Genomic DNA, 27,864 nt, shown 5'->3' on the forward strand with positions numbered 1-27,864 from the left:
AAACTGAAGCAATATAAAAATGAGACCCGTGAACTGAGTTTTAAACTGAAGCATATCTGCTCATAGTCCGGTAATTACCTGCTAACGGAAACTCTGCTACACAACTATTATTATTATTGAAATATGACCGGTAAGTTTCAAATTAGTCCGGTAAAATAAATTCTGCCCGGACATTTGACCGACGAGAAAAAATCCTAGCGGAAACCCTGACCTGAACATCAGCAGGAGAGGACTCTTTAAAGTAGAGACATACACACTGATATACACCTGAACATCAGCAGGAGAGGACTCTTTAAAGTAGAGACACTACATACTGATATACACCTGAACATCATCAGGAGAGGACTCTTTAAAGTAGAGACACTACATACTGATATACACCTGAACATCAGCAGGAGAGGACTCTTTAAAGTAGAGACACTACATACTGATATACACCTGAACATCAGCAGGAGAGGACTCTTTAAAGTATAGACACTACATACTGATATACACCTGAACATCAGCAGGAGAGGACTCTTTAAAGTAGAGACACTACATACTGATATACACCTGAACATCAGCAGGAGAGGACTCTTTAAAGTAGAGACACTACATACTGATATACACCTGAACATCAGCAGGAGAGGACTCTTTAAAGTATAGACACTACATACTGATATACACCTGAACATCAGCAGGAGAGGACTCTTTAAAGTAGAGACACTACATACTGATATACACCTGAACATCAGCAGGAGAGGACTCTTTAAAGTATAGACACTACATACTGATATACACCTGAACATCAGCAGGAGAGGACTCTTTAAAGTAGAGACACTACATACTGATATACACCTGAACATCAGCAGGAGAGGACTCTTTAAAGTAGAGACACTACATACTGATATACACCTGAACATCAGCAGGAGAGGACTCTTTAAAGTAGAGACACTACATACTGATATACACCTGAACATCAGCAGGAGAGGACTCTTTAAAGTAGAGACACTACATACTGATATACACCTGAACATCAGCAGGAGAGGACTCTTTAAAGTAGAGACACTACATACTGATATACACCTGAACATCAGCAGGAGAGGACTCTTTAAAGTAGAGACATACACACTGATATACACCTGAACATCAGCAGGAGAGGACTCTTTAAAGTAGAGACACTACATACTGATATACACCTGAACCAGGGTTTCCGTTAGCCGGTAATTACCGGTTTTTAGCTGGTAAAAATTATTAAAAACCGGTAAATTCAAAACCTGACGGTCAACATGTCTGGTAATAATTAGGGAGGCTCCGATCGATCGGCCGCCGGTCATTATCGGCCGATATTCACTCTTAATAGTTTGATCGGTGCTCTCTATAGAGGCCGATCAGGAGAGCTGGATCTGATCCATATGGACATAAACGCGAGTGAAGTGTAACCGGAGCGAGAGAGAGATCAGATCAGCTGCTGAGTCTGACCGAGACACGCAGCTCTGCAGGATCACCTGAAGCCCCGCCCTCTGTTTAGCGAGCTGCTTGAGAAACGGACGTGCTGTCAGGAGAGAGAGGGAGGGAGAGGGGAAAAGAGAGGCTCCGTTTCTCCCGTGTTATTATTCAAATGTAATGTAAACTTCTGAATAATGTACGTTATCTACTACAAGTAGTTTGTTTGAATGTAATAATTATGTTGTTTGTTGTTTGTGGAATCATTTATTGAAAAATGAATCTGAATTTTTCGATCTGTTACGATTATAAACTGAAGCAATATAAAAATGAGACCCGTGAACTGAGTTTTAAACTGAAGCATATCTGCTCATAGTCCGGTAATAACCTGCTAACAGCAACTCTGCTACACAACTATTATTATTATTGAAATATGACCGGTAAGTTTCAAATTAGTCCGGTAAAATAAATTCTGCCCGGACATTTGACCGGTGAGAAAAAATCCTAGCGGAAACCCTGACCTGAACATCAGCAGGAGAGGACTCTTTAAAGTAGAGACATACACACTGATATACACCTGAACATCAGCAGGAGAGGACTCTTTAAAGTAGAGACACTACATACTGATATACACCTGAACATCATCAGGAGAGGACTCTTTAAAGTAGAGACACTACATACTGATATACACCTGAACATCAGCAGGAGAGGACTCTTTAAAGTAGAGACACTACATACTGATATACACCTGAACATCAGCAGGAGAGGACTCTTTAAAGTAGAGACACTACATACTGATATACACCTGAACATCAGCAGGAGAGGACTCTTTAAAGTAGATACACTACATACTGATATACACCTGAACATCAGCAGGAGAGGACTCTTTAAAGTAGAGACGCTACATACTGATATACACCTGAACATCAGCAGGAGAGGACTCTTTAAAGTAGAGACACTACATACTGATATACACCTGAACATCAGCAGGAGAGGACTCTTTAAAGTAGAGACACTACATACTGATATACACCTGAACATCAGCAGGAGAGGACTCTTTAAAGTAGAGACATACACACTGATATACACCTGAACATCAGCAGGAGAGGACTCTTTAAAGTAGAGACACTACATACTGATATACACCTGAACATCATCAGGAGAGGACTCTTTAAAGTAGAGACACTACATACTGATATACACCTGAACATCAGCAGGAGAGGACTCTTTAAAGTAGAGACACTACATACTGATATACACCTGAACATCAGCAGGAGAGGACTCTTTAAAGTATAGACACTACATACTGATATACACCTGAACATCAGCAGGAGAGGACTCTTTAAAGTAGAGACACTACATACTGATATACACCTGAACATCAGCAGGAGAGGACTCTTTAAAGTAGAGACACTACATACTGATATACACCTGAACATCAGCAGGAGAGGACTCTTTAAAGTATAGACACTACATACTGATATACACCTGAACATCAGCAGGAGAGGACTCTTTAAAGTAGAGACACTACATACTGATATACACCTGAACATCAGCAGGAGAGGACTCTTTAAAGTATAGACACTACATACTGATATACACCTGAACATCAGCAGGAGAGGACTCTTTAAAGTAGAGACACTACATACTGATATACACCTGAACATCAGCAGGAGAGGACTCTTTAAAGTAGAGACACTACATACTGATATACACCTGAACATCAGCAGGAGAGGACTCTTTAAAGTAGAGACACTACATACTGATATACACCTGAACATCAGCAGGAGAGGACTCTTTAAAGTAGAGACACTACATACTGATATACACCTGAACATCAGCAGGAGAGGACTCTTTAAAGTAGAGACACTACATACTGATATACACCTGAACATCAGCAGGAGAGGACTCTTTAAAGTAGAGACATACACACTGATATACACCTGAACATCAGCAGGAGAGGACTCTTTAAAGTAGAGACACTACATACTGATATACACCTGAACCAGGGTTTCCGTTAGCCGGTAATTACCGGTTTTTAGCTGGTAAAAATTATTAAAAACCGGTAAATTCAAAACCTGACGGTCAACATGTCTGGTAATAATTAGGGAGGCTCCGATCGATCGGCCGCCGGTCATTATCGGCCGATATTCACTCTTAATAGTTTGATCGGTGCTCTCTATAGAGGCCGATCAGGAGAGCTGGATCTGATCCATATGGACATAAACGCGAGTGAAGTGTAACCGGAGCGAGAGAGAGATCAGATCAGCTGCTGAGTCTGACCGAGACACGCAGCTCTGCAGGATCACCTGAAGCCCCGCCCTCTGTTTAGCGAGCTGCTTGAGAAACGGACGTGCTGTCAGGAGAGAGAGGGAGGGAGAGGGGAAAAGAGAGGCTCCGTTTCTCCCGTGTTATTATTCAAATGTAATGTAAACTTCTGAATAATGTACGTTATCTACTACAAGTAGTTTGTTTGAATGTAATAATTATGTTGTTTGTTGTTTGTGGAATCATTTATTGAAAAATGAATCTGAATTTTTCGATCTGTTACGATTATAAACTGAAGCAATATAAAAATGAGACCCGTGAACTGAGTTTTAAACTGAAGCATATCTGCTCATAGTCCGGTAATAACCTGCTAACAGCAACTCTGCTACACAACTATTATTATTATTGAAATATGACCGGTAAGTTTCAAATTAGTCCGGTAAAATAAATTCTGCCCGGACATTTGACCGGTGAGAAAAAATCCTAGCGGAAACCCTGACCTGAACATCAGCAGGAGAGGACTCTTTAAAGTAGAGACATACACACTGATATACACCTGAACATCAGCAGGAGAGGACTCTTTAAAGTAGAGACACTACATACTGATATACACCTGAACATCATCAGGAGAGGACTCTTTAAAGTAGAGACACTACATACTGATATACACCTGAACATCAGCAGGAGAGGACTCTTTAAAGTAGAGACACTACATACTGATATACACCTGAACATCAGCAGGAGAGGACTCTTTAAAGTAGAGACACTACATACTGATATACACCTGAACATCAGCAGGAGAGGACTCTTTAAAGTAGATACACTACATACTGATATACACCTGAACATCAGCAGGAGAGGACTCTTTAAAGTAGAGACGCTACATACTGATATACACCTGAACATCAGCAGGAGAGGACTCTTTAAAGTAGAGACACTACATACTGATATACACCTGAACATCAGCAGGAGAGGACTCTTTAAAGTAGAGACACTACATACTGATATACACCTGAACATCAGCAGGAGAGGACTCTTTAAAGTAGAGACACTACATACTGATATACACCTGAACATCAGCAGGAGAGGACTCTTTAAAGTAGAGACACTACATACTGATATACACCTGAACATCAGCAGGAGAGGACTCTTTAAAGTAGAGACACTACATACTGATATACACCTGAACATCAGCAGGAGAGGACTCTTTAAAGTAGAGACACTACATACTGATATACACCTGAACCTGAGCAAAGTATTTTCCCTGTAAGAACTGTTTACTACAAAGACCTGTTTTGTCCATTGATTCACGCTAAAAAAACATTTAATATCAATCCCTTATGAAATGCAGAGTAAATAAAGAGAGTGTAAATGTAGAAATAGCAGCATGGCAATCTTGAAGACCAGCCCCTCGGATCCACTCTCCATCTGTTTTATGCATCGAGAGACGTTTGTGCATATATTCCAAATGAGCACTTCTCTTTGATCAGTAAAAAGTTGAGCGTTTAATTTCCACACAAAGTCAGAAGCTAACTGCAAACTTCTCCCAGGTTTTAATTATGCAAATAAGACCATAAAATGTCTTTGTAACTTTCCACATTATTTCCCTCTGTCTGCCCTTCAAACTTCATCATTATTTCTATAGAGCTGAACGGCATCAAGAGATACTGCAGGTTCAAATGTGCGCCGGGTCCTCTGCATTTTTAAAAAGTATTATCTTTTCTGCATATGCTTGACTTCATGCATAGCCCATTACCTTTACACGTAGCTGTTTGCATACTGTGAGATGAGAAACAAATCATAGAGGGTCCCAATTAATAGCGGTTACATAAAACCGTCTTCCCTGTGCCTCCCCAAGCCTTTAATATGCACCGTATGAAACCACATAAATCAGTCACTCACTGAATAATTGAGACGTCCTCGTTGACACTCTTTCAGATGTGCCTGAAACGCACTGCCGCCCATTCCGGGGAAAATGCAATATGGGAAATGTGTTCGCACCTTTAATTTCTATATTAGCCATTGGGTATGGTCGGGGTTACCCGCGGAGACTTCTGGAAGCTTCACGTCAGTGTGAGTGGCTCTGATCGCCGGCGCTCAGACGCATTGTGATGGGCTGCTTTAGCTATGCAGATGAGATAATACATCCACATGTATTCGTCTGAACTAGCGCGGGGAGTGTGTGTTGCATTCAAAGACGGATAGTTGTTGGGTTTTTAATGCCGATCATCTTGTGTGGTGGAATCTGAGTGTGTGAGCGGCGTGTGAGTGATTATGGTTATGATAATGGCTGGTTGGTGACAGAAAGAGATAAGTATTACGTTGATGACGTTAATGATGAATGTTTTATGATGATGATGATAATTACAATCGTTGTCTTGGTCTTGCATCCGTCAGTCATAGATTAAAAACCCTCGGGATGAGGCTGCTTTCACTGACACGCTGCAGAGCCGGAACCGTATCCACGACAGCGTCATTTACATTCCATTTCCATTTTTAGGCAGTTGAGTCAGTGCTCTTATCCAGAGCGATTCACAGTGGGGAGGTTGTGCTTCAGCGATAAATGCCACTTAAACAAGATGCTTAGCTGTTGATGGACATGTGGTGGCAATTGCAAAGTTTAAAACTGTGACGTTATGGCTGGAGGGGGACGACGCAATAAGAGGCTGGATGTTATCATGCTATACAATCCACTATACCTGCAATGATAAGTCATCTTAAGGTGACAACAATGATACCATTTATGAATAAAAACACAATCAATCAAACCCATTTTGTTTATATAGCCCAATATTAAAAATATGTATGTACAGCATAGACTCTATTAGTGGAGAAGGATGCAATTCCCCAACAATATAAAGCAACATTGGGAGATATATGGAACATGGAAAACTTTTATAGGGACATTTAGACTGACAGTATGAGAAAAAAGTGTTCTTTGGACTTCAAAGCATTAGAAACCCAATATGAAAGTATGAACCTGAAAATAGGCAGTCGTTTCTCCTGAAATCAAACTGCTTTTATACGCGCTAAAACCAATATATCTGTGATAGCTTACGGTTTACTGGCCTGGAGACACAGTTTTACACTTTTAATACATTGCTCGAACAGCACAGCAAAAGCCTATCAACTGACCACAAAGTCTGTCACCCATTCATACAAAATAAAATAAAACGTATGTGTTCTTGGAATTTGAAACCTCTTATAGATGTTAACATAATTGTATATGCCTATTAATGTTTTGATATAAATCCCTGAATTAATAAATGGCGCATAATGTGTAGTAATGGCATCTATGTTAAAGGTCTCATGTCATGGCCATTTCTACTGATCATAGTTCCATTGTTGAGGTCTACTAAAATAAATGTATATTGTGCAATTTTCCAAACTCACATTGGTTTCTCACAGCATCTCTGTGTAGTCTGTGTATTCACTCTCTGTCCTACACGGCTTGTTGGAGCCCCCCCCCCCCCCCCCCCCCCCCCGTGAGCCCAGTGTGCTCTGATTGGTCGGGACATTGCGAGGCTCGTTGCGAGGCTCGTTGCGAGGCTCGTTGCTGCTCGCCGCTGCTGCGAGGAGCGGACAGGTTTCCGGGTCGGCGATACAGCGAGAACAAGCGAAACTCATCCTGAGCACACACACACTCACAGCCGAAGTCAAAACAATAAGTGTGGCTTGATATTGAGAAAGAAAGAGGTTTATAGCGCTGTGAGAACGGGTCTGCAGAGAGCGTTTCTCCACCATCCCAACTCGTCTATACCAGCGTTCAGGGAGCTCCATGCAAGTCAATGGGACTCCCTGTTAGTTAGCACTTTGAGGGTTTGTGACTGCAGACCGTTTACATGCAGCTTCATAACACAAGGGGACGGGTAAGAACCGGAAAAGATCTTTAATGGAATTTTTTTTATGTAATTAATGCTGCATCATGCATCAAACATATGCTCCGAGTTGTGGTGTTGCTTCTCTGCTGATGGTCCCTTTCAACGTCCTCACCCGCACATCATCTGAATGTGCACCTTGATCAACTGAACTCCTCTTTTGAAGGTGTCTCTGGGGTGAAGCCCTGCCGTGTGGCTTCATCAGCGCGCTGCCCTCCAATACAAACTTCAAAGGCGCCATGTTTGCAGGAGGGAACGGGATGTGAGCGGTGGAGCTGGCTCGGGCCCTCAGGAGGCGTCTGGTGATGGAGTTGTCCCTTTGAGGGAGTGAGAGTGAGATGATCTCTGCTTTAGCCTCCAGACGTGTGATTAGATCTCGGGCTGCAGCGTCATTTTTCAGTCTGCCTTCTGACTTCCCCTCTCCGCTCCCAATGCTCCCTCTCCCTGTTGCTCCCAATCAGAGTTGGGGGTAAAGTGCTACAAAGTAAGGCTACAACAGGGTGTCCGCGGGGTCTTAAAAAGTATTAAAAGTTGATAAATCAATTTAGCGAAAATTAAGGCTATTAAAAAGTATTAAACGGCATTTTCCAAGGTATTAAGAAGCTCCACAGCAACGACAACATGAAACACCCTTTAATTTACTGAAACAACATGTCGGGAAACCCCCTCAAGGCGGCCCCATGCATAGCGTGCCATAAAATGCTGCTTCTTATTTTAAGTTTCGTTGCCTTGCTCCGCTCTGTGGGGGGGGGGGGGGGGTTTATCTGCTGGTGGACTACCTGAGAGATATACAGCAGGAGAACACGCCGTCCACCGCGGAGATTAAACAGAAGGGCAACCATGACAACCATGCTCTGGGGTCTTCTTCGCTGCTTTTGGTGGATTTTGTGGCGGCAGCAGCGCCACTTACAGGCCTGGCATATGTACTACAGCATTTCCAGCGGTCGAGTGTGAACGGACGAATCGAATGCGTGTGAACGGAAGACTTTTTTGCGTTTGCGTATGCGTTTTACTGTCTGCGTCCTCGTGGGGCCGGGGTCTAAGCCAAACTATATCCGGTCACAGAGATCTGCTATTTTAAAGTAAGGTCAACACATATCGACCCTAAATATAGTCTATATTAAGAACGAGAAAAGTCTTAACATATATATCGTTTTTTGTAAACGTATGACAAATGTGTGAGGGCGATGACGGTCTTAAAATGTATGGAAAGGGTCTTAAAAAAGGTCTTAAAAGGTATTAAATTTGACGTCAGGATTCCTGCATATACCCTGTACAAGCACCTTTCAGCACACGGCAACCCATTTACAAAATTAAATTAAATACATTTAAGAACAAATACAGTGGAAGCTCATTATAAAAAAGCATTAAAAAAGCGAAGATAATAAAATCAACACAACGGGTATAAAATATATGGATAAAAGCCATACTGCAGTTTGTGTCTCTAATTCCCCCCTCCCATCTTTCTTCCAGTTGCTCCACATCCCCCACTCCCCGCCTTTACCCTCAATAATTTCCCTTCCTTACTACGGTAAAAGCCCATTTTCAGGACTTGTCAGTGAGTCATTCACTAAATATGAAAGAGGGGGAGAGAGATGGAGTCTCCTACCGTGACTTATATTTTAGTAAAGTGTTTAAGGAGGGACACACAAAGAGGAGTGGGAGGGAGGGAGTTGACAGCAGAAGGGGAGTGGGAGAAGAAGAGAACGGAATAAAGGAATTGTGATAAAAGACGGAGATAAGAGCCTCAGCTTGTCCTGTTTTCCCTCGCGCTGCGGCGTCAGGCAGTTTTCCTAAGGTAGCCTCAGAAGTTGAACGCTCATATCTAAATACCACCCGCTGGTCTTTAAGAACTTCAGCTGAGTCCTCCAGTGATAACAAGCTTACAGAGTCTGGTGTATTGATGGCTGCTTTCTTCTGAGGAAAAAAGAGAGTGCCGTTTTCTTTCCAGATGGGCCTACGAAGCAACATCGTGAGGTTCTCTATCCAGCATGACAAATGAGCGCTTAACCTCCTGACTTTCTGTATTTACCTTCAGCACAGGATATGTCTTTAGTTCTCTCCTTAAAAGTCACTACATAACATCAACTGCTGACATTTCAATTACGCTTTTTCAAATTAGCAAGACAATACTGACACAGGGACGGGTGGCGCAGTGGTCTGTGCGTTGGGGAACTCCAGTTCGAAACCCGCTCCCGCCCCACCGCGTCAGGCCGTTGTGTCCTCGGACACTTCACCCGAATTACATGTATGATCTGTAATGTGTATTTGTAAAGCGCTTTGAGAGTCTTTGATAAAGCGCTTTACTAAATATAAGGATTATTATTATTATTATTATTACAATACCCTTTAAAAATCTGACTTTAACCCTTATTATATGCTGTATTTATCCAATATAATGATGTTTTTACAAATTTTGAATCTTATGTCTTTAGATCTTGACCCATGTTAGTTCACAGCTGTTGAAAAAGCCATAAACAACAACTTAAATGTTAAAAAGTGTTGCTAAATGTAACATACTGTAAGAGGATTATCACTACATTCACAGCTTTTTGGCGCTTCAGAGCAAATGTCAGCCGGTTGTTTTGGCCTTCCGACCCACGGATAGGTTCACTCTCACTGTAGTTGCTATTGTAAGTATCGGCTGACAATTATTTCAGCAATAAAAACATAACAAATGTAACTGTATACTATCTTCCCTCCACCAAAAGATAAAGTAATACAGTTACTAACTAGCTGGTAAACATAGTGGAGCAATAAGTGGTGAAAAAGCCATTTTCCTCAGGAGAGCAAAAAGAAGAGTAGATATTGGACTAGCCTTCTTTAGGTCCTGAAACACGACTCAAAAGGGTTGCTAATATTGCTTCATATGCGTTGAATGTTAAACTAGCCAAATATGTGCTATAAAACTCACCATATTGGATGATTTATTCAAGTTTAATCGGTTAAATGAGGTTGCTTTCAGAAAAGACAGTGCGTATTGCTAGAGTTTCCAAATGATGCATTTATTCACATGTGCCGTCGCCGATGGGATTACATTACTTCTGATTTGCTTTTCCATTAAGTGTTGGCATTATTTTTTCTCCTGAATGCATTTTTAATAACTCCCTGATGACGCTTTCTGATTATGCTGCAGAGGAACATGCGGCCTGCTAACCAGCACTTCTCTTTTCAACTCAACTCTCTCAAAAGCACCCATGTGCACTCAGGGATGGTGGCAGGCGCCGTGTTGTCGTGGTGTGACATGTTCTTCCTGTTCAAGCAGTAACACTGAACACTGAATATTGGATAATAATAATAAGTCCCGTTCCCATTTAAGAGGTGTTTTTTACAGTGATGAAGGAGAAGCTTGGTTAGTCGGTAAAAGGTGTGTACATACACTCCCTTGCCGCTTTCTTTTAGTTTCTGTAATTACGTTTTAATGAAATAAGAAATACAAGCTGCTTCTCTTTCTCTCGTCTTACAGACTAATGGAAGCAACACAAAGAGATCTATGATGTGTGCGCTACGTGTTCAGAATACACAGGAGATGGCTTGTTAGATCACATACAGTATGTAACAGCCTTTCAACAGTGGAAAGCACATATGAGTAGCTCCTTATTCATCATTGGATTCATTGTGTTCCTTTGGGAGAACAAGGCTGCGTTTGAAACTGCGTACGAGCGTATGTTTATTCCAGGAATGACGTCAAATTGTGTATGTTGTGCGTTTTGTCTGCATAGCATCTGGGTTTCTTGTAAGCGATACATTTCTGGATGCAAACTTCAATTTCTTAGAATGATATCTGAGCTACTGTAACTGGACATAATTAGCCAACCCACAATGCATTGCGGCTCTTCAGAGTATCCAATGGTTTTAATAATGAATTGATGGATAACGTTATTATGAATTATGGCGAGGGACGTTAGGTACGAAGTCAAGAGGAAAAACTTGAGAGCTCATAAATATATTTACTTTGGGAATCATATTTAACATTGAAAAATGTATTAATTTTAATTTGACAGAGCTTCAATGATTACTCGGCTAGGCAATGAGTGGAAACATATGGAGAAGTTCTGCTTTTTCGCTGTTGTATATCATATTGAAGTGACTGTGACTGACAACATTAGATATTTAAAGACTTGGATTGTTTAGGGTGCGATTTTTCCCTTTTTCCAGCATTTTATAGACCAGATGGTTAATCAAATAGTCTAAAATTAGGGCTGTCAAACGATTACAATTTTTAATCAGATTAATCACAGCTTCAAAATTAATTATTCATGATTAATCACCATTCGAACTATGTCCAAAATATGCCATTTCTTTATGTATATTGTTGTGGGAATGGAAAGATAAATGAAAGCAGGCGGATATATCCATTTAACACACAGTATCTATGTTTATTATAACATTTTTCTGCGTGTCAAAATGAAAGACAACCCACACACCTATCAATCATCAAACCATGGGGTCTTATCATTACGTGTTGATTTCTATCAACGGGGAGTACTTCAGGAAAGTCGACAGGGGGGGGGGGGGGGGGGCGGCGGCGGCTAGTGGAGTACTTCGTGACCACAGAGTGTGAACGTTGTGATCAGCTGTTTTAGCGCAGTTCTCCAGTGAAGGGGGGAGTCTCCCTCCGCAGCCGGTTGGCGTAGTTTTGGCACAGTTCCGTTGTACAGACCGACGTTAACAGCAGCCCTGTCTGTGCACACGGAGACCGACTCTGTCGTCCGGTGATCTAACCGCCTTCTGGAAAAGCTTCACAAGTACGTCGGTACGCAAATGCGCTTTGTGACACAAGTGACGGTACGCATTTCAGATTACGCACATAACCTGCGTACCAGTTATGTGCACCCCTGTACTACAGCAAAAGTATTCTCCGTCGGGACTTCCTGCAACAACACCACGCCGTTATCTTGATTCTGATTGGCCAGAAGACGTTATCAAAGATGTTCTATTGAGAAGACGATCACTACGTGACAAAAGTTTTCAAAACCGTGGCTACTGAAATCAATCTTACTAACTGCTGTCTCTGCAATCTCGATTATTTGGGTCAATAATTGATATCACGATTATTAAAAACGATTATCCATTTACTTTACTTTAAAAAATGTGAACAGTATGTTTTTAACAGTTGATTCCCCTGAACTTTAAGTAGAATTCAACTGAAAAACCAATAATAAAAAAAGTAATAAAAATAATAATACAAAAATAATCGTTTTATTTCGATGACGTTGTTTTCATAATCGTTGCAAGCCATAATCGTAATTGCGATTAAAATACGATTAATTGAGCAGCCCTAGTGTGCAGTACTTACCGATTGAGTATGTGCTCGAGGGAAGGGTAATTGATGAGGAAGGTTTGGGATCGTCCATATAAATCTCTGGCAGCCTCCTTCCTGCAGAGACAGAGTTTGGAGGACACAGTAAAGGAGAAGCCTGTTTTTTTATCCTCCTAAATAAATATCTCAGCCTCTATCTGTAGCATCGAGGCGTCTACGGATACATGTGCAAGACTGAGGACTCGAGGAGGTTTGGAACGTGAAGCTTGCCTATACAGAGTGTAATATCTTCACTGAAGCTTTCTTTCACCTCCACTCAATTTGCATTCTTTGGCTTCATCACGCCGACACAATGATATTAGAAGTTGTTTTAATTGTTGATTGCTTTGAAGCCACTCATTAATTTCCCTTTTAAAGTTCTAATTTAATTTAAAAGCCAACACACTCAACAGAAGAATGCTTAGTTTATTCTCCATCCAGCCGCCTCCATTCTCTCCTCCTCTTCACTTTAACTTTATTTATCTCGCCCTTCCACCTTTTCTTGCTTTAAACTCAAGTTGCCCCTTGTCTTGAATCTCTTTACAACCTCCTCTTCACTCTTAAAACAACAATCTTCCTCCTCCTTATCTCTTCCTCATCTGCATCCACAGCTCTTCTCCTCGCAGCGTCTAATTCAGCCGGAGCTCTAAAATAAACACCTTCACTGAAGTCAAGATAGTAATCAGCCGCTCTCTGTCGTGGTATTGATGTCTTCCTTCCCCTTTATTTCTCCCGTCTGTTTCATTGTGGAGTTTCACTTTTGCTTTAAATCTTTTTGAATTCTTTATTTTTTGAAATACGGGTGTCAAACTCAAGGCCCGGGGGCCAAATCCGGCCCGCGACTTCATTTTCTGTGGCCCCGCAAGAGCTCTGAAATAATATAATATGTTTATTATACGATTACATGCCGATTTACAGAGGCACGTTGCCCATAAACTACATGTCCCACAATGCATCTCTCATTTGACTTTTTTCTCAGGATTTGACTTTTTTTTCAAAATGTTACTTTTTTTTTAGTTTTTCCAGAATTTGGCTTTTCTTTTAAAATCATATTGTGACATTCTCACTGAAGAGACTTGCAATTACTTGCCCTAGAGACTTCTGCTTTCAGACGTAGTTAATTATGAAGTTATTACCCTATCAGATAATAATCCAATGCAGAGGCAATAATACATTATTTTATATATATTCAATATTTATATATGTATTTTTATATAGTCTTAAAGTTACAACCGGCCCTTTGAGTGCAACCATAATGCTGATGTGGCCCGAGATGAAATTGAGTTTGACACCCCTGACCGACTAGAAGAGATCAAGTCTGTGATTATCTGAATGTGTTGATTTAAAAAGATGACAGTGACGTTGTGTGTCACTGACAGGGTGACATATCTCTGATTTCTGTACCAGTTATTGTAGAATATTTGTTTTATGATTAAGACTTTATTGGTGCATTTCCCATTATTCACTTGTCAATCAAACAGTTTGATATTTGGGTTTTTTTCTCTTATAACTGACCTACTTTTTTTGTAACTTTTCAGGTCATCCATGTTGGCAACTTTAATTCCTTAACAAGAGAATAAACAGAAGGTATATAAGCATGCTGATCTTAAGCAGATAAAGGTTACCATCGTGTTTAAACACATCGTTCAAAGTACTAAGGGATATGGAAACATATTTAGCATTTATTTGGTTAGCAACATCTTGACTTGACGATGGCGCTCCATTACCAAAGTTATTACAATTCATCCTCGCTGCGACATGAATCCCGTTACCTAATTTCAAAGCAAAAAGTCAAAGATTTTACTCAAAAACACCAAATCAACCTTACAGTGAAACTTCAGGACAAGACAGTATCCAGACACGAAGCACCATCATGTCTGTCTTCTTCTGTGGTCCTTTGCTTCTTCCCCACTCTCCAAAACTCTTTCTATTTCCTGCCTAATTGGACGAATGTTTTTGTCTACAATGATCTATGAGGAGAAAGGCGGTGACATAAGCCGCTGCTGCCGGTGCTTTGGTGCAACTTCACTCATTTTCTCTTCCTTAAGAAAAACGCCTTTAAAGACATCCTGGTTCCTTTAATGTCTTTCTGGCTTCTTTCATAACTGCTTTCTACAGACAATGACTTCAGCCAGATCTAAAATGTAACTGTATACTATCTTCCATGCGCGAAATGGCAGAGGGACACCGTTAGCAACTAGCTGGTAACTATACTGGAACATTTAGTATGGAAAAAGCCAGATATTTCACTCAGGAGCTGGTCGAGACCAAACATGGAGCCAAAAAGGAGAGTAAATAGGCGCTTTCACACCGCAGTACTTTTCCCACAAAGGTTCATCAGAACTTAGTTCTCATGAACTACAGATCGCGTTCACACCGGAATAAGTCCCTGGGGGAGGATTAGGCAAATGAAGCCGCTGATGTCACTTCTTCTTCTTCTGCTTTGGGTTTACTGGCAGGCCGCAAACCACTTCACGGCGTATACTGCCGCCCAAAGTCCCCGGCCGGAAGTCCCCGGAGTTGGGGACTGGCTTTCCGAGTAAATCGCCAGAACGCCGACACCTCCTCATCTCCACCGCTCCCATGTTTTCTTTTGTGTTACCATAAGTTAGTCTCTCTGCCTTTCTGCACTGGGCTAATGCTAATGCTAATAATGCTAAGTTTTACGGGGCGTGGTTTGCAATCCGCCCAGCCAATCAGACATAGGAACCTTTTTCTCCCACGAAAGTCCCTGCTCTCTAGCAAAAAAAAAGGGGGTGAAAAGGTTCTCATGAAGTTATTTTAGTTCCGGCTCTTTGAACGCGACATTTTGGAACTATATCGGAACTAAAGTGGGAAAAGTACTGCGGTGTGAACGCGGCTAATGTCAACGTTAGTGGGCCCCAGACCGGAAACAAACATACTTCTGTGGTCCTTTGCTACGTCCCCACTCTCCAAAACTCACTCTCTATTTTCCGCCTAATTGGGCCAATGTTCCGTGTCCAATGATCTGTCAAGAGGAAGGGGAAGACATAAGCCTTTTGTGCCTTTCCGTTGCTGTGACCTGACTCGTTCTCTCCTTCTCTCAAAGCAAACACCTTTAAAGACATCCTGTTGCCTTTAATGTCTTTCTGGCTCCCCAAAGCGTTTCTGTTTGTGTGTTGCCTTCTTTTCTAATTGTTTTTTTAAAGGGTTCACATCCTAGCCTTGCGATAAGAAACCCGCTAATTTCTTCCTGCAACTTGTTGTTGTTGTTCTGTTGTTTCTCCCCTGCTTTGCCTCCTTCTGGCCCTCACACCTTCACACAGTGTTACATTTCTTTAGAGGGAACCAGAACACGTCTTAACAGGTTGTAGGCAGATGGTGACTTGTTTTGTTTTTTTAAATGTCCCTCATTAACTTCACCAAGGAGGTTCTGTTTTCGTTGTTTTGTTGTTCAGGAAAACAAGTTGTCCTATTTTCATGAAACTAAAGGCACGGACACACCAGGCCGATTATCGGCGTCGGTGGGCGTCAGGCCGACGATGAGCGTCGACACGCCCTACTCAGATTGGTGTGTGCCGCACCGTCGGGTCTTTTCCGCCGGGCCGACGCCTTTTCGGCCGAAAACCCTTTTGAATCGGTGGGCAGTCGGCCAAAGGCAGTCTGCAAAAGAAATCGCTCTGATTGGCTGTTCAGCTAGCGAATCAGTGCATGAGAAGTGAAACGGCCACACGCTATTTGTTGTTTGTATCTATCACGCAGTCTGTTCTTCTTCTCTCGGTTTATCACGCAGTCTGTCTTCCGGTTGCCTCTTTTGAATGACGAATACACACTACCGCCACCTGCTGGTAAGGAGAGTTATTGCCACTCACGCATGCGCAGTTCGTACGTGCTACTTGACCGTCGGCTGAAGTCTTTGCGGTGTGTTCCAGTGCGACACATGGCCAAAACGCAGAGACGCGAGGCGACGCAACAGTCGGGGGTCCGTCTGTGTCAGTTCTTTGTTGTCAGATTGGTGTGGCCGGGCCTTTAGGGGTGCAATATGGCAAAAGAGAAGGAAGAACCAGATGCCTTTTGGATCCAATCGAGGAGCGGTTACAGACATTATTTTCCACTTATGGAAACAGCAAGGTCTGAGTTCTTCAAGTTCCTTTCTATTAACAACCAACTTTTCAATATCTCGGACAACTGGGAGAAGTTCCTGTCAGATATTATATGTGGTTATTACTGAACGCAAATACAATTGGCTGTATAAAGAACGCCATCAACGAGGCATGTAGATTTATAATTTATTGAAAGGTATTCATATAAAAGTCCTTTAGTCTTGTGCATCACAAACACAGAAAGCCTTTGTATAACTCTTAACCAATGAATTCCACTCAGCTTTAGCCCCACATATCCATAGTTAAAATAAAGCAGAATAGAAACAAGTGGACCAGTTTGTCTCATAGCATTTCTATTAAGTCGTGATGCTTCAGATTGAAATCAAGCACTGTCTTAATTACGTTCTGCAGAGAGCATCCTGGGGCTACTTTGGACACTTCGGCACATTCGCATATCTGACTAATATCGCTTATGAGGACTCTGCAGGACATTCCAAGCATCCATAACCACGTGGTGCTCTCATGATGACGATGGCGTCTCATTGGATGGTTTTGGCATCGATAAGAAGGCATGACGCAGACTCATCTTCATGTCTGAAGAGACATGAAGAAGAGGGGACACATGTTGATGAAGAAGAGACATGAAGAAGAGGGGACACATGCTGATGTAGAAGAGACATGAAGAAGAGGGGACACATGTTGATGTAGAAGAGACATGAAGAAGAGGGGACACATGTTGATGTAGAAGAGACATGAAGAAGAGGGGACACATGTTGATGAAGAAGAGACATGAAGAAGAGGGGACACATGTTGATGTAGAAGAGACATGAAGAAGAGGGGACACATGTTGATGTAGAAGAGACATGAAGAAGAGGGGACACATGTTGATGTAGAAGAGACATGAAGAAGAGGGGACACATGTTGATGTAGAGGAGACATGAAGAAGAGGGGACACATGTTGATGTAGAAGAGACATGAAGAAGAGGGGACACATGTTGATGTAGAGGAGACATGAAGAAGAGGGGACACATGTTGATGTAGAAGAGACATGAAGAAGAGGGGACACATGTTGATGTAGAAGAGACATGAAGAAGAGGGGACACATGTTGATGTAGAAGAGACATGGAGAAGAGGGGACACATGTTGATGTAGAAGAGACATGAAGAAGAGGGGACACATGTTGATGTAGAAGAGACATGAAGAAGAGGGGACACATGTTGATGTAGAAGAGACATGCAGAAGAGGGGACACATGTTGATGTTGGAGAGACATGAAGAAGAGGGGACACATGTTGATGTAGAAGAGACATGAAGAAGAGGGGACACATGTTGATGAAGAAGAGACATGAAGAAGAGGGGACACATGTTGATGTAGAAGAGACATGAAGAAGAGGGGACACATGCTGATGTAGAAGAGACATGAAGAAGAGGGGACACATGTTGATGAAGAAGAGACATGAAGAAGAGGGGACACATGTTGATGTAGAAGAGACATGAGGAAGAGGGGACACATGTTGATGTAGAAGAGACATGAAGAAGAGGGGACACATGTTGATGTAGAAGAGACATGAAGAAGAGGGGACACATGTTGATGAAGAAGAGACATGAAGAAGAGGGGACACATGTTGATGTAGAGGAGACATGAAGAAGAGGGGACACATGTTGATGTAGAAGAGACATGAAGAAGAGGGGACACATGTTGATGTAGAAGAGACATGAGGAAGAGGGGACACATGTTGATGTAGAAGAGACATGAAGAAGAGGGGACACATGTTGATGTAGAAGAGACATGAAGAAGAGGGGACACATGTTGATGTAGAAGAGACATGAAGAAGAGGGGACACATGTTGATGTAGAAGAGACATGAGGAAGAGGGGACACATGTTGATGTAGAAGAGACATGAAGAAGAGGGGACACATGTTGATGTAGAAGAGACATGAAGAAGAGGGGACACATGTTGATGTAGAAGAGACATGAGGAAGAGGGGACACATGTTGATGAAGAAGAGGGAACACCAAGTGCTTCCTGGTCTGACAGTCTGACAGAAAGTCCGGGTACAGAACAGATGCGTGTGGAGCACACAACAGCTACTTCCAAACACCATGCTTCTGCAGAGACAAGATGTCAGCGTAGCCTTCATCTGTAGAGAGATCTCTCCGTGTTGGTCTCCTGCGGTGCTGGAAATGGGTTTGCACTCCTTTTCTTTAATTCCCACCACAGGGTGATCTCCTGCAGTATCAGGGTCTGCTCAGAAGGATACAGTCCTTATCATCTGCTCGTAGTTAGAAGACCCAGCTAAATGTCAAGCAAAGAAAAAGCTGCAATTATCCGTTCACAGACTTCCCGTTTCAGATCTTCATCTCAGAGTCCTCTTTCCCTCAGGGAGCGCGTCGTGCTGAGCTGAGCTTGTTACCCCGTGGAAGTCCTCAGAGACGTAGGTTTGGTTTTCCTTCACGTCTGCACTTTGCATGTTCTCCTCATCTCCACGCGGCTTTGAACCAGGGGGTGTAACTTCTTCACACGGGCAATTAGGGACTCTGAATCATGCGTCGTGATGGAGGCGTGTGTGCTCACCTCAGAGCGGCTTCCCGTGCTGAGGTGTCTGGTAATAGGGGTGGTAGTAAATAAATAAAAGCAGGTACTGTCGACAGCTAAGCATGCTGGGAAGCTCAGAGCTCAGCTTTTTAGCGTGGCGTCACGATTCAGGCCGCATCGGGTAACATCTGACTCTGATGGTTGTCACTCACCAGCCCAAACGGAGCATCTAAAATGTAAGCTTACACAAAATCACAGAAAATAGGTTTCGGTCCAGATCTGTCTTTGTTTCCTGTTTTGTTCTGAATTAGTGGTTTTTTCCTTCCCGTGTTCTCTGTGTTTTCCCATTGCGTCCTGCCCTCTCCAGTCGTGTCTTGTCAGTGTGATCAGTCCTCTCGTCTATGTTCCTGATGTCCGCCTGAACACCTTCCTGGCTGTTTCCTTGTGTTGCCGTCCTTGTTCATTTGGCGTAGTTGTGTCCTTTAGTTTGTATAACCTTGCCTGGTCCCTTTGTGTTATTGTGTTTCGCCTTTTTTGGTTTCATCTTAAGTTCATCAGAAGTTTGCCTTCTGTTCTTTTTACCTGCCTCCATTGCCTTTGCTTTCAACATTGCCATTTCATGACAGTCTTGGGGTGTTTCTCAATGTCGAGGAGGCTTGCTTGGTAGCACATGTCTTCCGAGCAGAGGTCGCGTTAACGGAATATTTTCTGTCTATGACGGATTTTTTTTAACAATGACGGACAAATCTGAAAGCAGTCCGTCATTTTGACGGATTAGAACAAACTCGGAACAGCGCCAAAGTTTCCCCGCAGCGAGGCTCCGGTGTTATGCCGTGTTATGCGTGCCCTCCAAAAAGGAAATTATACCGTTTCCAAACCTAACTGTGCCGTACAGATCATTGAAACTGTGTCCCCCCCCCCCTTCACAGTTCACGAGCATGCTTTCTCCCCCCCCCCCGTCAGAGTTGTGTAAAGGCCGACGGGTAATTCTGGATTTTGACGGAAGTTTTACGACGGGCAGCAAAAAAGTCTAGCAACTTGCTTCAGAAGCGAGGCAAGAATCCTTCCTAGCCTCGGAAAACAAAGAATGGTGGAACAGGCTAACGGGTGTGCGGCATATGCGAGGCCCCGCCTTAAATGGAGCGCGATGGAGTACGCCGGCCTCGGTAGAATTCCAAGTATGCTGGACATTGGAACAGTCCTTCGGCGGCACTCGATGATGTAATATGCTTGAAATAGTGGCTCTGGAGCAGCCTTCCTCGACATTGAGAAACACCCTGGGTCTTGTCAAGAACGTGAGGTAACGGTGCACTTCATTCAGCTGTGGCTGAAATCAGTATGACAGCAGCAAACACGGCAACACCATGTTCATAACAAAGAAGAACATAGCGCTTTTTTCAAAGAGAAACAAGAGTCTTGTTGTGTGGTCATCTAACTGGACGACTGACACGGTTACATTGATACTAATTGGGTCTGCTATCTTACCAATGTCACTACAATGATTGTGTCTTGAGTACTTCAAAATGCCGATGTATCGCAGTCTCTCGTTTTGACATTCGGTGTGTCCGAGACCAAGGATAAGAATATTAAAATGTTCCTGCAGGAAGCCCGTGTTTTTCTAAATCAAATGTTACAGTCTGCATTTTTACAGCTACGTCTCCTGGAGCCATTTTGTCTTATTCCTGCGGATAATACTCAAACGTAGATAACATCTCTCCGGTGAAGATAAGGAAGTGTGATGCGCACCAGGAATATCATCCAAAGCCATCAACAGTAAACAAACACACCGTGCAGACAGTACTCCGACCCAGAGCACATATTTCTAAAAGGCTTTTTCAGCGATGATGTTCTGAAAGAGAAATCCAGCTTCCCGCACCTCCCCGTCTTTATAGCAGAAGTGCAATGTAGTTACTCGATAAGGCATGTGTTACAACTCAAGAACATCCCTTTCTCTTGACGTTTAGTTTCGCTACAATACTGGCTGCAGTGAGTTAGCACCTGAAGTAGGTGAGCCTCTTTTGTGGGAAAGGTTGATACAGTATGCTGCACTAAAGCATCGAAATTGAGCACTTTCCCTCCAAAAAACCCTTTCCTAACATCTTAAATTGCTTAAGCTATCAAAGGTTTTCCATCTTTGAGGTTATACTTTGCATCAAACGCATTATAATGCCGTCTCAATTTAAATACGGACAGTTGAGAGGCCACGTCGCCGTTTGAAGCAGCTTTGAATGGAAATATCAAAGCGATGGGAATCCAATATTCATAGATGACGCAGTTTGGATGTCGCTGAGATTTTTGTCGGAGATAATGAAAGACTATTTGAGATAATTCAGGGAGTGTGTGTGTGTGTGTGTGCGTGGACATAAATACGTTTGCCAATGAGACGGCGTAAAATGGATTACTCGCTTTGCTAATGCCGCCATATGCGAGGAGCCATTTGATGTCTGAGAATCTACAGACACTATGGGACTGATTCTATCGTCACATCTTCACTAATGCAGCTCCTAATGTGTCTTCAGGGCCAAGAGACTTCATGTATAACAAAGTACATAAAGACATGCACTGGCACGAACTACTACTAACTGGTCTTTGACGCAGGCGTGCTCAGTATGGGTTATGTCGAATTAAATCATTAAAAACTCAATTATTTTGGTAACGGACTGTTGAAACAGGCTGTTTTGGTCCCACGGTGTATTTCACTCCATAACGTGTCAACGATCCACCTCAGTATGCAAGATGTGTATCTACGTTTTTATGAGATAATGAAGGTGATAGATATGTCTGAGTGCTTATTTAACACTTGTGACAAGTCCAGACTAAAGATGTGGATTATAAAATATTGATCTATTCTAGAATATGATGAAAAATGCTGAACTAACGGACTGACATTGATACGTATTTCACATATTTCCATGCTTTTGAACTCGAACATAAAGTAAAAAATGCCTGATACCACCAAATAAAGCTTTCATTATGACCCAGTTTAATAAGTCATAGAAGAAGCCACACGAAGGCGACACACACACACACACACACACACACACACACACACACACACACACACACACACACAACACACACACACACACACACACACACACACACACACACACACACACACACACACACACGCCAAAAAGAAGTGAAACACTTGGATGTGCTTCTGTAGCTGACACAGAGTGCTGACATGACATTCCTCCCGTCCATTAGCTTGTCTGCTTCCATCTCGTCAGCCACCATCGTCATTTTCCACATTCAGTGCTCTTCATTACAACTAGTGACTTTATGTCCTAGGGTTCAACATGTCTCACTGTCGGCAATTAATTCCTAATTAATCAGAGAGTCCATTGCGTTCAGGATACGTGTTCGTACCACTGAACTTCAAATGTTATTAACCTTGTTTTTACTGTCGATAAAGTGACCGTTAATCGATGAAGACACAAAGAAGCATGCGTAGGCTAAAAGAAAACCCGTTATGATGTTCTTTCTCACCTCCCACCCACTTACTCAGTACATGTAAATGATGGTACATGCTTTTACATCAGTCTATTCAACTATACTGTGCAGTTTCATTCCCCATATCTTTTTATAACATTAAAATGTCTAGACGTGTCGGAGAGACATTCAGGACAGCGAACAAAGCCTCGGCTGTCAGTCTCCCACTAATGGCCGTCCAAAGTGTCCCGTGTCTTTCTATGAAACTTAGAGATCATCTCGTTAAAGGACAGTCGCCTCCGAACCAAACTAAATCTGTCATTATCCACTTGTTCCAACGCCCGTCAAGATGTAGTTCCTGTACCTTGAAGCCTTGATGGGTTCTTGCCTTAAACACAGAGGGGTGGCGACAGAGCTTGGTGACTTTGGGAAGTAGCTCGGGACTTTTGGAGTTGTTGTCACGTGGTTGCCGTCAGCTGCTCCCTTCACGGTGTATCGTTGAGGTTTTTAACTGGTAGCCACATTGCAATGGACACTAAAAGATGAAGATGAGAGAACTGTAACCGATGTCTTACAAACTGAAGGTTTTGATTATCGAGGAAAACAGAAGTCGAGTAAAAACAAGTATGCAGGCACATTGTTAACCACCGTTCATTCTGCTGAACTCTACTGTAGTTTGCTTATTCAACTCATTCATAAACATATTTATCTCTAATAAAAACACGTCTACAAAATCAGAGTCGCAACCTAAAGATTAAGATGGACGTCATAGCTGTTAGTATCCTTGTCTAACGTGTAAGTGACCTACCTAAAAGATTCCTAACATGAAAAGGCCAGTCCAATATCAAAATATGTGTAGAGTAGGGCTGCTCGATTATGGCAAATATCACGATTATTTGGGTCAATAATTGATATCACGATTATTAAAAACGATTATCCATTTGAAAACGTCAATTTATTGGAGAAAAAACAATTGAACAGTATGTTTTTAACAGTTGATTACCCTGAACTTTAAGAATAATTCAACTGAAAAACCAAAAAAAAAAAAAAAGTAATAATAAAAAAAAAAAATTCGTTTTATTTCGATTACGTTGTTTTCGTAATCGTTGCAAGCCATAATCGTAATTGCGATTAAAATACGATTAATTGATCAGCCCTAGACACTTCACCCTAAATGGCTCCAGCATGTAAGTCGCTTTGGGTCAAAGCTTCTAACGGGTCAAATAAGATAAGATGGACCTTTATTAATACATTCAGTATTTACACAGCAACAGGGTAAGAATGAAAAACAGGACGGCACAGATTCACACAAGAGTAAAGATTAATACAATTCAAGATACAATTAAAATTATATTCAGTTAAGTAACTTTAAAATAAGAAATTAGTTAAATGAACATATGTACATATTCAATTCAATTCAAAACCTTTATTGTTTTCTTCTTTACATATGTGGGTCATGTATACATATTAGATATATTGACATGAATGTGTGCCCGTAAAAAGTTAGACAAGTGACATGTAATTTATTTAAGTGTATATTGTATTATTAGAAAGGAATTAGCTAAAACGGTACGTCCACACAGCAGCTTTAGACGAATCTTCCACCGCTTCCAACGCTTCTCTGCCCGTTGACTTTGAATGGGGATGACGTCACTTTGCCTCGCTTTTCGCCAAACTGCATTGTGGGGGAGCGAAGCGAAGGTTTCCAGGATTTCCAGGATACAAAAGTTGAGCAATGTTCAACTTTTGAAGCTGAGCTGGAAGCGCCAGCCAATCAAACACGTTTATGCAAATCTGACAGTAGAAGCGCTAGCCAATCAAACCACGTGTAAGCAGGGAGAACCAGACCGCAGTTCATTTCCTCATATTCCAAACGAGAAGTTACGGTAGCAAATCACCCGGTTCTTTACGACCAGAACTATTACCGGGATACAACCGGAGGAACCAGGCATGGAGGGAGGGGGCAGAGGCAGTGGGGAAACTGGTAGGTTTTCGCCTGTTTGGGGAGTTTATATATATATTGCTCGCATAAAATCCCCGGGTTTTTTTGCTTTGTATGTCGGGGGCGGGAGATTCATGTGATTGGTTGTTGGTCGCGTTGCTCGCAAAAAATCCCCAAGCTGTCAGACACGCCCAGCTCCAAGATGTTCAAGATTTTTGAAAAGCTGCTGTGTGGACGTACCGTAACGGCCCCTACACACGGCGGCGTGCGTTGCCGCTTGGCGGTGGGCGTGTCTTGAGCTTGGGGAGTCAACGCGAGCAGCCCGACCAACAACCAACCACATGAATGTCCCGCCCCGGACATACAAAGCAAAGCATTCATGCTACATCCATGCTGGCTAAATATACTGTCTGCTTGCTAGCTGTCCATTCAAATGAAGCACACTGGATATAAACTCCTCAAACAAGCGAAAACCTACCAGTTTCCCCCACTGTCTCTGCCACCTCCCCCCATGCCTGGCTCCTCCGGTTTGTATCCCTGTATGTAAAGAGGGACTGGTCATAGAGTACCGGGTGATTCCCTACCGCCACGATCATTTTCTCCTCCATTTTTTGACATATGGGAAATAACTGCGGTCTGGCTCTCCCAACATACACCCGGTTTGATTGGCTACTGCTTGTACTGTCAGATTTACATACGAGGGATTTGATTGGCTGACGCCTCCGTTGAGGCAGCAAAAGTGGAACATTGCTCTACTTTTGCAGCGAGCACCTCGAGAGAAGCTACGCTTTGCTCCCACAATGCAGTTCGGCGAATCGTGACGTCACCCCATTCAAAGTGAATGGGCAGAAGCGTTGAAGCGGCAACGCACGCCGCCGTGTGTCGGGGCCGTGATGGACAGCGCTGTGGGAGTGTGACGCAGAGCCTTCTTATGAGCGCAGCATGCTTGCTCAGTCCCCTGATTCTGACTGTAAAGCTTTAAGAAATGAAAGGTTGTGTGTGTATGAAAGCCCTTCTATGTGTTCTGTTATGCCTGGTAGCAGGGGGGGGGGTTGATCGATTTCTAAATCAATTCCTGCTTCCATGTACCTGAATCACGTCTGTATGTTTTGTTGTTGGGCATTTTTATAAATTGAATTCTCAAAAGCCGTTCAGCTCTCTCTTTTGCCTCCGTGCTCTCTGCTGTAAAAATAGAGCTGGCTCTCCTTCCTGTAATAGGCTCATCTCTCCTCTCCCCTGCATCTCTCCCGAGTCTGAACACAGTAGCTAATGGTGCATGGAACCACAGCCATATAGACCGAGTCTGTATCTGTTGCAGTGTGCAAGTGAAAATGCACTTTTGCAAGGATGAGAGGAAGTCGTTCTTTTAACCGTTTCAATAATGTCTTCTAAGGCTTTGAAGAGGCAGATATGTGAAGTGCAACAAAGATAAAGGCGATCCCTATTGGTGGGTTTCTCTTGCTTTTTTTTTTTTTTTTTTTTAAATCTAAGTATATTTGGTTCTGGTTTGGTTTGCTCGGGGTTTTCTAGTTCGTCTTTGCTTGATTTGAGGACATGATTGATGATGAATGTCTCTCCTCTCCTCAGGTGTACATCCGGATCCTGGATAACGAGTGGAACGTGTACCGGCGTTACACCGAGTTCCGAGAGCTCCACAACCACCTGCGGACCCAGTTTCCACAGGTGGACACCTTCAACTTCCCCCCCAAGAAAGCCATAGGGAACAAGGTGAGCGGCATGGATATACATACACGTAACCAGCTTTGTTTCTGGCAGAAGACAGAGGTCAGATTAGGTTTACTCTCTGAAACAAAGCCTATTTGGTCCTTTCCTAATCTGAAAGAGAACATTATTTCAACCGTGATGTATGCATATTCAGAAGTAAGAATATCTTAACGAAGCTGAGGACGAGAGCTTAACAAACAGGCGCCAGCTTATCGTCGTAGAAGAGGTCGCCCAAAACCACAAGGTCCAATACCTGTGTTCTGTACAGACAGAGAAACATAAACGAGACAAGGACAGAAGTGGAGAATTAAGAGAAGGAGACTAGCTTAATAATTCTCTCTCTCTCCCTATTCGCAATATGTTTCTATGTTGCTAAAGGGGACACATGCTGCTCTAAGTCCATGTCTTCACTTACCTAGTTACATTACACTCCACCTAGTCTAGTCTCCAGGAGAACTGCCATCTTCCTCTCTCCTCTCTCTCTCTCTCCTATCTCCTCTGTCTCCTCTCTCTCCATCCTATCTCCTCTGTCCCCCTCCAACCTCTGCTGGATAATTTGGTTCTGGCCCCGATTCACCGCCCAAATCTGGGGTCCGACTGCACACCTTCAAGCACTTTCACGGCTAGGAACTGGACTGAACGCCTGTGTGCAGGGGCTGTGAATGTGTGTATGTGTGTGTGTGTGTGTGTGTGTGTGTGTGTGTGTGTGTTGGTGTGTGTGTGTGGTGTGTGTGTGTGTGTGTGTGTTCAGGATCAATTGGAAGTGTGGAAGGGCAAGTGTCTATCACCAGTCTAGCCAGTGTGTATCAGTGTGTCCTTGAAAGCTCTCTGAAAGCCCATCACTCTGTAGATTTGTGTGAATTATTGGTTTTCACCGTCTCCAGAAAGTCGGCCATCACCGAGGAGAAGCCGCCGCTGTGTCTTTGTCGCTCTCTGTAAAGAAGGAGCACCGGGCTTTGGTCGAAATACCAGCACAAATGTATCCTGTAAAGATTCAGAGTCACTTTATTTTTTATATATTTGTTCAAGTGATACAAATGGCCGGATCAAATAAAAGCAAAGTTTTCCTTCCATTTTACTTTTCTTTCACCCTTCCAGCCTTCCAAATAAATAACATTTAAGTAACAGTTCATAGTGAATACAAATACTAAATAAATAAATGTTATTATTCTTCCATACAGGGGGGAGTATTAGTATTTAGTTAGGCATAGTCAGACATTTGACTGTTGTTTGTGGTCAAATGTGCAACTTTCCACCAGAATAAGTCAGTAAAACAATGATTTTCAGAGT

The 27,864-nt window shown here is 42.6% G+C and overlaps 1 protein-coding gene across 1 annotated transcript in view; it reads left to right on the forward strand.

The window, feature by feature from the left end:
- snx29 (sorting nexin 29) overlaps positions 1-27,864 on the forward strand; it is a 205,000-nt gene that overhangs the window by 152,528 nt on the left and 24,608 nt on the right. Inside the window, exon 19 of the mRNA XM_034078507.2 lies at positions 26,437-26,577. Coding sequence (XP_033934398.1) covers positions 26,437-26,577 — 141 coding nt within the window. The remainder of the gene's footprint in view (positions 1-26,436; positions 26,578-27,864) is intronic.

Source organism: Pseudochaenichthys georgianus, unplaced genomic scaffold (genome assembly GCF_902827115.2).
Source record: "Pseudochaenichthys georgianus unplaced genomic scaffold, fPseGeo1.2 scaffold_439_arrow_ctg1, whole genome shotgun sequence".
Taxonomy (NCBI): domain Eukaryota; kingdom Metazoa; phylum Chordata; class Actinopteri; order Perciformes; family Channichthyidae; genus Pseudochaenichthys; species Pseudochaenichthys georgianus.